The 13321-nt window shown below is 34.2% G+C and overlaps 1 protein-coding gene across 1 annotated transcript in view; it reads right to left on the bottom strand.

Moving 5' to 3' along the window:
• Nucleotides 1–909: 909 nt before the first annotated feature.
• The window catches only part of LOC145688189 (5'-AMP-activated protein kinase catalytic subunit alpha-2-like), a 147889-nt gene continuing 135477 nt past the window's right edge, over nucleotides 910–13321 (bottom strand). Inside the window, exons 11-12 of the mRNA XM_081762060.1 lie at nucleotides 8221–8386; nucleotides 910–4618 (exon numbers count right to left, since the gene is read on the bottom strand). Coding sequence (XP_081618186.1) covers nucleotides 4533–4618; nucleotides 8221–8386 — 252 coding nt within the window. The 3' untranslated portion in view covers nucleotides 910–4532. The remainder of the gene's footprint in view (nucleotides 4619–8220; nucleotides 8387–13321) is intronic.

Raw genomic sequence — 13321 nt, 5'->3', positions numbered from 1 at the left:
ATTATATTTTTGAACTTTCAGCAGCTTTTAGTTCCAAAGAAATGTGGTTCGATTCATATTTATTCATTTATTTATTTTACGTTTTATTTCTGACAAGAAATCGTCTCCCGAAGTTTGATTATATCATTTTTCAGTAAGGTATCCAATATTTGAGTGACAAAATAGATAATATTACGAAGAAGTTCAAATAAAAATGTCTCCTTATCCACCTCCGGAACTTGTAGAAAGATGAAATTGCACATAAGCAAGACGCATATTCATATATGATACGGATTTAGGTGCAGACCTTGAACTCTTAACTGTTTGTTTCATACATATGAAGGTATAAATAGAGGACCACTTGGTTATAGAGTTATTGATCAGGTTCTGTTTCTGAGCGACAATACATCACCTTATATTTTCCAGATAACGATAGTTAATGGGACTGATCATATGATTTCGCCAAGTTCTAGCACCGTCAATCTGAATGCGAGCGGAAACGACTCCTATACCCAACCAACAAGAGTCGGTAAATGATAGGAATACAGTCAAGATAAATGTCTCCATATTAGAATATAGGTGAATAACAATTCAAAAAGTAGCTAATGAAATCAAGGTTAGTATACTGCGGAAAGAAAGGAAAAATATCCACAATTATTTACATATGCGAAAGGTTCTATGATGATAGGGTTCCTATTGCTTTAATTTTTTCAGGAGGGGGAATAAGCAACTGCTCCCATAACATTTTAGACATGTGTCAATATACCCAGAGAACTTTCTCGCCATTATAAAGTTATTTTTGAATGGAAGAATAATGATTCATTCTGATTACTGACGTGCAGTCAAGGCTGTAGAGTAAACTCTAGTTCACGAGAAAGGTATCGGAGGAAATCCTTACGAAACTTCCTTTGTATTTTCAAATTTGCTCAATTTAGAAACAAAAATTTATTTTTTCAATGAGAAACCGCACACACGCGAATTTGAATTCCAATACTAATTTACAAGTTCTCTTACCACATATAATACAACTGCAACAAATTTTACATGATAGAAATATATGTATGTATAGATATTTATACTTATATAATATTGATCGGCATAACAATAAATGAAACAGTAACAATGAAATGACCGCTGGCCTGTAAAACTCATAACTACATAATAAAACAGAAGCCAACTATCTCATACATTTTATATACACCCACGCATACTCTTCTCTACTTATATAAGATAAAATATTCTGTTATATTATTTCTACAAACAAATCAATGTTCATCATTACTATTTTACTTGTATTCAATTAACTAACTGATTACGAACCCAAAATATCCAAAAATATTTATAACAAAAAATATACACAAAGTAATGCACCTTTAAATACTCAACAGGCCGATATCGACAATAAGCATTACTTGCAAACTGAGAAAAAAAAAGGCTACAAAACTACGAACGAACACACTAAAAACAAATGATATTCACAATAACTGAAACTAATTCTTTATACAATTCATTTGTCGATCTATACTAAGAAATTCAAGTTTTTCCACGCTTAAAAATATTTCTCTAAAGCCCATAATAATAATTAATTTATAACAATGAAATGTTTACACGCTTGCTCTATGAATCATACAATGGGATTTTTTTTTTCTTTATTCCTTAAAAATGATCAAAGTTATGCAAATAATTATTTGTGCCTTTTGGTTTACCGTGTACGAAAAAGTTAAAGATCACATTTGCCAGTCTTATAAATGCTCGACTATTGTTGTGTGGTTTATTGGAAGTATTAATAGTATTATTTCAACATTATTAATTGTAAAAAGCTGTCTGGTAAGGAATGCCATTTATTCTCTCTTTCAAGAGAGAACCCTGGAGGCAAAAATATAAATTAAAAATCTACATATCAGAACAAAGAATAACTGTGGAATAAGACACACTGTTGGATTGCAGCTAAATGAAAAATCGCAAAACATAATGATTGTAAGAATCTTATATTGCAGGTTAAGTTAATAAATAATAATAAAAATAATAATAATAATAATAATAATAATAATAATAATAATGTTATTGTTACCATGTCCTTTTTTCTATACAGACTCTTTCTCACTGTCGCTTACCATTTCCTATCCTGTCGTTACATGGCCTAGCTTTTATCTCAATTTATAGCTTTTCTCTTTCTTTCCTCTACTTCTAGCCATTGGAAATTAAAAACTCATGAGTCTTCCCTTCACTTTCCTTCATGAGTCTCAAACCGCCACGCGTAACAACTTTCGCTTCATATTTATGCTTTTTAGCTTGTAAAAAGAGAGAGACAAGTACGATCATCATTGCAACTATCAAGATATGATGTCATACTATTTCAGTCTAAAGTCTTCCTCGTTGGTCCAGTGGCTGGTGTACAGGATCCCGTCACCAAATACAGTACGGTGATTCGGATTCCATCTTAACTGTACGTTTACGTTTCACATAGCCTCGGTGCTGAAACGGGACCATAAACTTTAATAAAAGAAACAATATTCCAGTCTACAGCTACGACAGCGCTCTATATTGAAAATTACCACCAATCATTTCTCTATTTCACAAAGACTCAAAATACAAATTTCACCAAAAAAAAAAAAAAAAAGTAAGTTGTGCAAATCAATGGATTCTATTATTTTCTTTATCTCATTTCATGCACTGTAAAATTCCTCTGTCTTGTATAGACAGAATATTATTTCTTCTTATATAGAATATTACAGGCTAGAAAATATTATGCAAAGGTATTAGCAAACAATAACTCACAAATGTTTCTGATATTTACATCTCAGAAATTTAATATCAAACAGATGTGCAAGACAAGACATTAGTTTCTATATTCGGGGAGGGAAGTTAAATTAACATGTAAATTCTCGAAAAATTATATCTAACGGAGTTCACATAATCAACAAAATGACATTCCACATATTCACTGGAATGATTATTTCACAAGAATAAAGAGTTATAAATTGATATCAAGTTTTGAAACTTATACCGCCTGCAATTTAAACTCTTGTAATCATTATTACTTTTTATGACGTATTTTAGGAGCGATTAAGAAGGTTCGTTTCATACCGTAATTCATTGCTGTATGTTTTACAGATTTTACACTCGTATATTTTTCTTTTGAGCGTACGTAGAAGCATTTCGCTCTATTGCAAAAAACGACATTGGAATGGGGATTCTCTTGATACTTTCAACAGATGTACACAAAGAGCAAAAGATCAAGGAATTATAAGACTGGCAGGGATATCAAACAAATTTTGGTGTGGTCTTAGATGTTTTCCCATGTTGTAACCTACACACTTTAAGACTTTACAATTTCAACGATTCCGTAAAATACGATCAAAGTTTATAAATGCAGAATCTTTTGTTGTAATTCCCTCTTTTTCCCACTTCCTTCATTACAGTAAAAATAAGGTTATTTCACTCATGGACTGACTGACTTTTTAAGTTATACGTTCTCAGAAACGTTTTTTTTTTTCAGAAAAAAAAAAAACATGCATACAAACAAATCACACTTTTTTTCCGATGCGATCTATATTACCGACTTTTGTAAATATTTGTATCGCTTAGTGATAAGCAAGTTCATCATTGTTTGAAACATCAGCAAAGACTAGCAATTATTAAGTATATTATGGGCAAGTACTTAACATCGTAATTATTCTTTCTATTATGCATCTCTTACCGTGCTGCAGCACAGATTTCTTTCAACAAAATGTAACAAAAAAAAAAAAAAGTAATGTATCACGTAACTGGACTGATTATGCTTGGCAAGATTCATGAATATCCTTTAGAAAACAATGAATACATTTCATGAAATACGTAAACGTTTCTTCTATTTTAAAACACGTTATTATTAAAATAAACACTTTACATTGAAAAATATCACCAAATAATTATCTCTCTATTTCACAAAGTCTCAAAATACAAATGTATTGCACGGAAAAAACATACAATTATGCAAATCAATGGACTCTATTGTTTTATATCATTTCATCCATCGCTTTATGTACTGTAAAATACCTCTTGATTCTTACATATAAAATATTATAGACTAGGAAATATTATGCGAAGTTACTAGCAAACAATAACGAACAAATATTTTACTATTTCCTTCATTCTAATTACAATTATCGTTTTTGATTTAGAAATTTGAAAAATTGTATTACTATATGGATGTAGGGAACAAGATATTTTTTGGCTTAGAAAAAAAAAATCATCTGTAACTTGAACAATAAATATTGCATAATTATCATAGGTTAACGTTTTAATGTTAACTACAATAATCAGTAATAGGACTATTTAAAACCGAAGTTTTCCAGTTAACTGTTCAAAAGTGACTGGCTAATTTACATTATCCATAAAGTACAGTAATTTGTATGGGATATATCACATAGAAGCCCAACTGATATCAACTGAAAATCAAAACACTGACGGAGGAAAATAGGCACAGAGGCTACAATGCTATGAACCACAATGCAAAGACCTTTCTGAACCCGTGTCAAAATGTGTTCATAATTTTCATGAAGTACAACTGATTAACGTGCAAGCTGGGTGATAAGGGCAGCGCACATCTCGAAGAATTCCATTGTATGGTGACCTGTACTCGGTTGAATACTAGTTTCTGTAAAGAAAAAAAGTAAGTATAGTCATATAATACTGGTTTGCACACTCTCAATGTGTAAACAGTACCATAAGTCAGTTTTTATATAGATATGGTCAAAAGTGAGATGCAAACCAATCAATACATGCAATTTAAAATTATGGAAACAGTATATTCCTTTTTGCAAATTTACGCACGTAAACCTCAGTGTTTCAAATTTCTGTGATCACCTCTTTCCTTCTGGGGAGAAGTAATCGTTGCTGTCTCTGACTGACTATTGTAAACAATTATATCTCGTTTGAAAGTTGTTACATAAAGTTTATAGCGGATATTCCTCACAAATAATATAACTATTATCAGATGCCGCCATTATCTTTCACTAATTTCCAGAATCCCGTTCGCGAGGCAGTCGTGCCAGGCCCATCTCATAATAGTTCTAGGACACCACCAAAAAATAACAAAGTACAAACTGTCGAAGTTTTGTATTTTGTATACAACTTTTCCGGTTATTTACTGAATGAACCTTATATATATTCGTATCTCCCCCGACAGCTCCGCAGCCGGTACTGTGAGTAAGACATTGTAAACAACTTCATTTATGCTTAATACCCACCGTCGCTGACGCGCCTGCTTCCTATGGACGCATTTCCTCGCTAATGCTTGGGTTACCCTGCTGTGCTCCTGTTCTGACTCGATTAAATAGCATTTATACTTTCTAGTGGCCACCTAGCACCAGTTGCTTCGAGTTTTATGCAGTGTAGTTTTATACCATACGTCCACACTGGCTCCATAGAATTACTACATTACAGTTACAAATAACGAATCGTAATCACTTACAAGTGAGCCAGAGTTACTACCAGGTGATCTGGGTAAGAAACTATATATATATATATATATATCCCAATGTGTAGTTAACAATCCATAGTTTAAAGCTGTGTGTTTAATTTTACACATATTAAAACTGATTATACATGTTTTGTTTGTACACTGGGTCCTGATCTAGCTATAAACGAGTTTCAAAACAAATGTATCCGTGTAAAAATGTTTTCTCTACATTTACTTCTAAACCCATATCCCTGCAAGCGTTTAATAAGACTGCATTTCTTTCTATTGTCCCATCAGATTTATATCATCAGCATACACCATAACCTGATGAATACCATTCAGCTCTAGGCACTGTTTTCTATCTTTGATTTTCCTTATAACGTACTCCAGAACAAAGTTCAATAATGGCGACAACGCATCTCATTGTTTCAGGCCATTCTCGACATGAAAGCTCGCGGAAAAGAATTTTGCTACTTGGACATTACTTTGAAACACATCTTAATTAATCTAACAAGCTGTCTTGGTATTCCAAATTCTGTAAGAATGTTGTACAATGTTTCCCTCCTAACCATATCGTAGACATTTCTAAAATTAATAAATAATTTATGAACCGGAATATTGTATTCCCATTCCTTTTCCAGTATTTGTTGTATGGTATATATCTGGTCGATAGTGATCGATTTCGCCTAAATCCGCACTGATAACTTAGAATAATTTTATCTGTGTATAGGTCAAACTTGCTAATAAAAACTTTGAGAGGATTTTATAGGATATTGACAGAAGAAAAATGCCTCGATAATTATTACAATCAGTTTTGTCACCTTTCTTGTGAATTGGAACAATGATTGATTCTCTCCACTCTTGTGGCAATTCTTCCTTGTTCCAAAATTTTTTCCTCACAGCTAAACTTAACTCAGCCGGAATTTCGTCCACACCCGGCGGAGATTTGTGTTTCTTTAATTTCTTCATAGCAGTTTCTGTTCCTGTTAGGTTCTACGGTGTTCTCCACGAACATTAGTTTTTGATCCAAACGTATATAAAATATTTTTTCAGACCAGAACTGTACAGCAGACCTATTAAAATTTTCCTTATCACCATCATCATCTGAATTGCTACATCATGTCTTTTGTGTTGCAAATATTTACTCTGTTTAGTATTAGAAAAATTCCCTACTGCACTCTTATGGCACTAAAAAATATATAAAGTACACTCATGTCCAGAAGTTAAGGAATTTATTTCGAAACCCAGACATACCACGGCACAAGATTTGAAATTTGTGAATGCTTGAAAATGCCACGCCATGCCTCGTACAAATAACGTAAACTGTAACCACGTAATCGACACAAGTGCCCTCTAAGAGCGTGATTAAATATCGGCAGATGGTGAAAGCAAGGTCAGCTTAGTAGTGAAGTATTACGAATGGTGCGTTTCGTTGGGAACGTACAGATAAATATATATACGAAGCATAGAGGATGGTACAAAAATGGCATCTAAACGACGTTACGCGTAGTCTTCTAAGCGGAAGACTAGAAATGGGGTAAATTAAATGAGTTGTGGGTGCTGAATGGGATATGCTCGTAGTGTAAATTTCGCGACTGTGGAGAAGATTCTAATGGGGTGAAAATATTCGAAGGTAATACGACGCAGATCACCCACGAAACAAACCAGTGCAATAACTGCTATCGGGCATTAAATGCTCAATGATGCCCAATAGCACCAAATGTGCATTAGCTCGAGACTTTGCAACAGCCTGTGAGACTCATGTCCTCAGACAAACCGCGTATGGACGGTTACATGAGGTGTTTCTTTACGTAAGGCGATCAGCTAGAGATGTTCCTACTGTTAAGACTGTTAAACATCGTGTCTAGCCCACTGTGAATGGACCTAAGAACAGTATGATGGGGTACTCTTCATTGGTAAGTCTTGGTTCGGTCCGGATAGTGATTCTTGACGTTTGTGCATCTGGAAGGGACCAGGAGACATTATGACCACGTCAAATTTATGAAATGTGATTGTAATGGCGGTGCCATGGTTATGTCTGGGATGGCCACAGACCACATCCCTGCATGTGTTCTGCAGACTACCATGTCGAATGCAATCTATCGAGACGTTATCCTGGAACTATACTTGCGATTCTTCCGCGATGCATATGGCTTTAGGTTTCGTCTAGTGGACGACAGTGACCGTCCACACAGGGCACAGGTGGTGAGGAAATACCTGGAACACGAGGATATCACCTGTTTGGGGTTGCCACTACGCTCTTCGGATCTTAATCCGAATGAACATGTCTGAGATGCCCTCGGACGTCGGAATGCAACCCGAAACCTACTACTTCGGATTCTGGATGACCTACGTCGGATGTTCTGCAAAAATAGGATGCATTACTACAGAAGCTGTGGATGGGTTCATCCACAGTATGGGAACACGCTCTACAACCTGTACTGCCATTCGGAATGATTACATTTAATACTGATCTTTTCTGACGATGTCAAACGGCACCAATGTGGAATCGATAGAATGAACCTACAAGTAATAAGTACTTTGCAGTTGATATTTGTTGGTGTCTGTGCCATTTGATCTTCAGTGTGGTCTTTAGGCATCTTTCCCAAACGTAAGATTTTGCAGATCGGTATCGATATCCGGTCTTTATTCAAATGTCACTCCTCCATGGTGTGTCTTAGCTTCTGGACACAAGTATAGTGACATTTTTTTTTTTTTAAGACAATACAAGCATATGTGTGTATATACAATACATACATTTGAAAGAATACAATACCATCTGTTCTTTTATATCGTACCTGTAATTTTATCACCCTCCTTCTCTTCACTGCTTAGACTCTTAAAGTCTAACAGATAGCTTTTATAGTCAACTTGGTAAAGTTGAAGTGACATCTTCACATACTTGGATGTTAAAGGATTCTTGTGTCGAACCCTAACATGATATGGATTTATAACTTTCCATTCCTGAAATAAAACCATAATGAAAGTTCACATGCGTATTTTAAAAAGAAAAGTATCGATGTATATAGACCGATTCAAATCAGAAAGAAGGCACAACCGTTTTTCGAAAACATTATAGATACTTACAATCAAACAAAAATTGTGACAACATGGGTCTGCATTATCTCGTAAAATGGTTTCTGGAGTAGAAAAATCAACTCTCAATAAATCGTAAGTGAAAGCTTTAAAGATGCAAAAAAGTCGGCTTTTTTGAATCCATGGTTTTTTGCACATAAAAAGCCGGCTTTTTTGGGAAAAAAACGAGAATTTTGGAAATTTTGGCTTTTTTCATTTTCATGATTTTTCTGTTTAAATAGCTTTCTTATAGTATATTCTAAAGTTAAATGAGATTCCATGATCTGAATACCATATTTCGCTCTGGAATTCACCATCATGATGGATGGAGCACAGGGTTTATTAATTAAAGTAAACATAAAGTTCGTAGTATTTGAGGGCAATTTTAGAAGCTATTTAACTTTATTTTAACTTCTGAATTATCGACATTTTTTCTTATCTGGATCATTTCGTTTTAGTCATCCGTGTTTCACTTCTTAGAGCTTAGTACTCTAGCTTCTAGCACATAATTAAACTTATGTTTTTCAATATATCCATCAGAGCGTACGTTTTTCAATATGTCTGTCAGAGCGTACTTCACATTTCCGTTATACTGTAACTGTGCAATGATTTAACAATAATCTTCCGGACACAACCTTGAATACCATTTGATAGAAATAATCAGTATCGGATTTAGACAAATATTTGGGAGAGTTTTTTTCTGAATAATGTTTGTTTTTTCTAAAAATTTCTAACTTTTATTTAAGAGGAGCTTAAGTTTATGAGTACGGGCATAACAAATATTTCGTTTCGTTTGTATATTCAGCTATAATCTTCCAGATACAACCTTGAAGACCATTTTATACTAATAATCAGTGGCGGATTTAGAAAAGTATTTTGAGAGGGTTTTTTTTAATGCTTAGTTTTTCTAAAATTTCCTATTATTATTTTTTTTTTTTTTATTTGAGGACAGCTTGAAGTTTATGAGTAAAGGCAAAACTAATATTTAGTTTGTTTTAGAAATTCCGTAATTTCGGGGTAGAGGCTTCAATCCGAAAGACATCCCCACCCTAACCCTCTTCGCGAACCCATCACTGCTGGTAATTAATAATAACAAAGATTTAAAAACGATTAGAAAGTAAGTCAGCCAGGACTCACAGTACACGCACTATCTCTACATTCACAGATGGAATTAAGAAAAGCTTTTGTCGAAATGGTCAAATGCGGGGTTGAATCCCGGACTTCACGATAGAAGCGCGAAAGCTAACCACTCACTCATGTTTGTTGTGCAGTTGTGCTTAACTTAAATGTATTCTCTCTCTCTCTCTCTTTCTCTATGGCCACAAAAGCTCTCCATTGACTTCTGTCCTTACGCAATTCAATCCAATTTCTACTCTGTATTCCTATTCTGTGCAATTTCTACTGCTAGATCCATCTTAATATTGTCCTCCCATCTGGGCCTAGGTTTTCCTAATGGACGTTTCCCGATTGGATTTCCAGTTAAAACTTTGAAAGCGTTCCTACTTTCTTCTATTCTGGCTACATGACCTGCTCACCTGAGCTTGCTAGACTTGATGACTCTAACGATGTCTGGTAAACCGTATAAATTATGTAGTTCCTCCTTATGAAGTTTCCGCCATTCCTAATTCCCGTTCCTCTTGGGTCCAAATATTCGTCTCAGAATTTTATTCTCAAATAATTTCAGTCTGCGTTCTTCCCTCAGCGTAAGCAACCATGTTTCATAACCATAAAGCATAACAGGCATGATTATCATTTTATATATTTTAAACTTTAAATTCCTTGACAGAATTCGCGACGACAAAATATTTTGAACTGAATAATAACAAGAATTTCCTGATTTTAGTCGACATTTAATTTCTTTGTGGGTATGATTTTGGTCTGGTAATACTAATCCAAGATATTTGAAAGTATCCACTGTGTCGAAAGTATTATTAGTAATTGATATTTTAACGCATTCATTATTTGCCGTAACTTCCTTGTATTTAGATCTCTCTGCATTTACTCATGTCCCTGCAAGCGTTTAATAAGGCCTCTGCATTTCTTTCGATCGTTCTATCAGATTTAGATCAGCAGCATACACCCTAACCTGGTGAATACCATTCAACTCTAGGCCCTGGTTCCTATTTTTGATTTTTCTTATAGCGTACTCCGGAACAAAGCTGAATAATAACGGCGATAACGCATATCCTTGTTTCAGGCCAATCTCGACGTAGAAGCTCGCATTTTTCTACTCGGACTTTACTCTGGAATTCATTTAAATACTTAACAAATCTAGCTTTTTCGGTATTCCAAATTCTGTAAGAATGTTGTACAATGTTCCCCTCCTTACCGAGTTGTAAGCCTTTCTAAAATCAATAAAGAGTTGATGTACTGGGTAATATATTCCCATTTCTTTTCGAGAATTTGTCGAATGGTAAATATCTGGTCGATTTCGACTAAATTCACACTGATAATCTCCAATAATTTCATCTGTGTATGGGGTCAATCTTATTAATAGAATGTTAAGAGAAATGCCTCGATAATTATTACAATCAATTTTGTCGTCTTTCTTGTGAATTGGAACAGTGATTGATTATTCCACTCTTTTTAAATGTATTCCATAGTTTTTCTTTTTTATACATAAAAGTAGTTTCGTAACTATATGTTGAATTTTCTTGTTAAAAATTCAGAAACCTTCAGCACTGGGTAAACCGTGATGGTGGTTATATATTCTACAGCCTAGGAAACCATACGCTCAGATGAACCGTCTATTACGTTTATCATCCATGAACAGAAAATTCGATACTTTCCCGATTCTGAACAAGCTTAAGAAGCAGTCAGTGCATTACAGAATTTGGAGGTTTACCGATTTTGCAGATTCGAAGCACCTGATAGGTGGTAACATATTATTACGTATGTGATCAATCAGTGAAAAATTTGTTCGAAAATTCATACAATGTATATGAAAGTTAAAACTTAACTGAAAAATTTCAAGAATGTACAGAACCACCCGAAACGAAGCTCTTGATGTGCAGATTTCTCTCATGTTTTTCTTTATTTTGTTTCAAAAAGAGGATGTGTGATAGTTTGAAGTAAAAATACTACATATAATTTTGCTAGTTATTTGTGTATCATTTTTTAAAGTACTTATTGAATATAAGAGGTTAAAATATTATTACATATATTGGTTAATCCTTTCGAATTCATAATGTAAATATGTTAAGAATTATAAAAAATCTTTTTGAAATTCATGGTTTATTTTCGAGGTTTCATATTATTATCTGCATCAACCACTATTTAAATGAGTTTTTTTGTTGTAGAGAAGCGAAACAAAGTCTGCTTTATCAGTTTAAAGCAAAATTTTCAAAAAAGCCCAAAATTTCCCAAGCAAAAAAGCGAAGCAGATAAAAACAGAGTTTTTTTTTTTTTCAAAAAAGCCGTTTTTTTTTCCGAGCCCTTGCATCTCTAGAAAGCTTGCACTAAACGCCCAACACGAATTATGACATTTGTTAGTTAAAACAATCTGTAAATATTCAAGGGGTGTTCTGAACATCTGATTTATTAAGAAAGGAAAGTTCTACCAATGGGCAATTCTTTCTTTTCAGCCGTATTAAATCAACTCTGTAAGTTTCTACAATCAATGTCTACTCTAAAATATTTCAAATCAGATGCATACATACTGCACTTACATCCCTTAACAGGTTTGGTAAATTTGGTGGTAAACTCAAGAATCAAAGGTCTTTACTGACCAAACTTGAGCTGTTCGTAGACCTTAACAAGCTTAATATGCGTATGAAATATTGTGGTGTACAGGCCTTTGTTCTTCAGATATTTGCTATCAAAGTAGGGATATGGACACAAGTAAGTCTAATCTCCAACTCGATGGGAAATAGCTCGAGCACTAAAGATCTCAACACCATAATATTTCATACGCGTACCAAGATTATATAGGTCTGTTACCGCGCAAGATCACATGAGTTCCATTCATTGCTTTTTTTTTTTTTTTTTTTTTTTTAACTACATTTAAACCTCAACTCTGACGGTCAATAACCAGAAAATCAAAGGACCCTACTTGTCCATATCTGAAATGATGGTAGACTTCAATGAGCTTAATGGGAGCATATGAATTATTATGTCGTGTAAGTTTTTGTTCCGGATTTATTGGCCATCAGATTTCAGGTTTGCACCTAGTAAAAAAATAAATCCAAAGTAGACCTATATGATCCACTAACACGTCAACTTTGATGGTCTGTATAACTCGAAAAGCAAAGATCTGCACACTATAATATGTCATATGCTTACTCAGCTCGAAGCTTACTAGCATGTCAAAGTTTGGTGAAAATCGGATGAGTTCCATCAATTGCCTTTTAGAGAAACTTCTTGATTTCATTGAATCCAAACTCAATTTTGATGGTCAATACCTCGGGAACCAACGATCTACACACCGTAATAGTTCACAGCAAACATACAAATATTGTCAAGGTCTACCACCGTACGAAGTTTGGTCAACATCAGATGAGTTTTATTGATCGACATTTATCGAAATTTTTTCATTTCACTAAGTTCAAACCAAAATTTAATGGTCCATAACACGAGAACCAAGGCTCTGCATATCTTAATATTTCACATGCATACTGAGCTCATCAAGATCTATCACCACGTCGAGTTTGATCAAGATGGAATTAGTATCGTCGACAGAACATCCTTTCACTAAATCCAACCCAAATTTGATGGCCAAAACTAAGGAACCAAAGGCTTGCATACTATATTTCATATGTATACTGTTCATGAAGTTCTATCACCACTTCAACTTTGGTCAAGATCAGATGAATTCCGTCTAAAACG

Source organism: Thermobia domestica, chromosome 6, assembly GCF_964235325.1.
Source record: "Thermobia domestica chromosome 6, izTheDome1.hap1.1, whole genome shotgun sequence".
Lineage (NCBI taxonomy): Eukaryota > Metazoa > Arthropoda > Insecta > Zygentoma > Lepismatidae > Thermobia > Thermobia domestica.
This window is presented reverse-complemented; position numbering and strand designations above follow the sequence as displayed.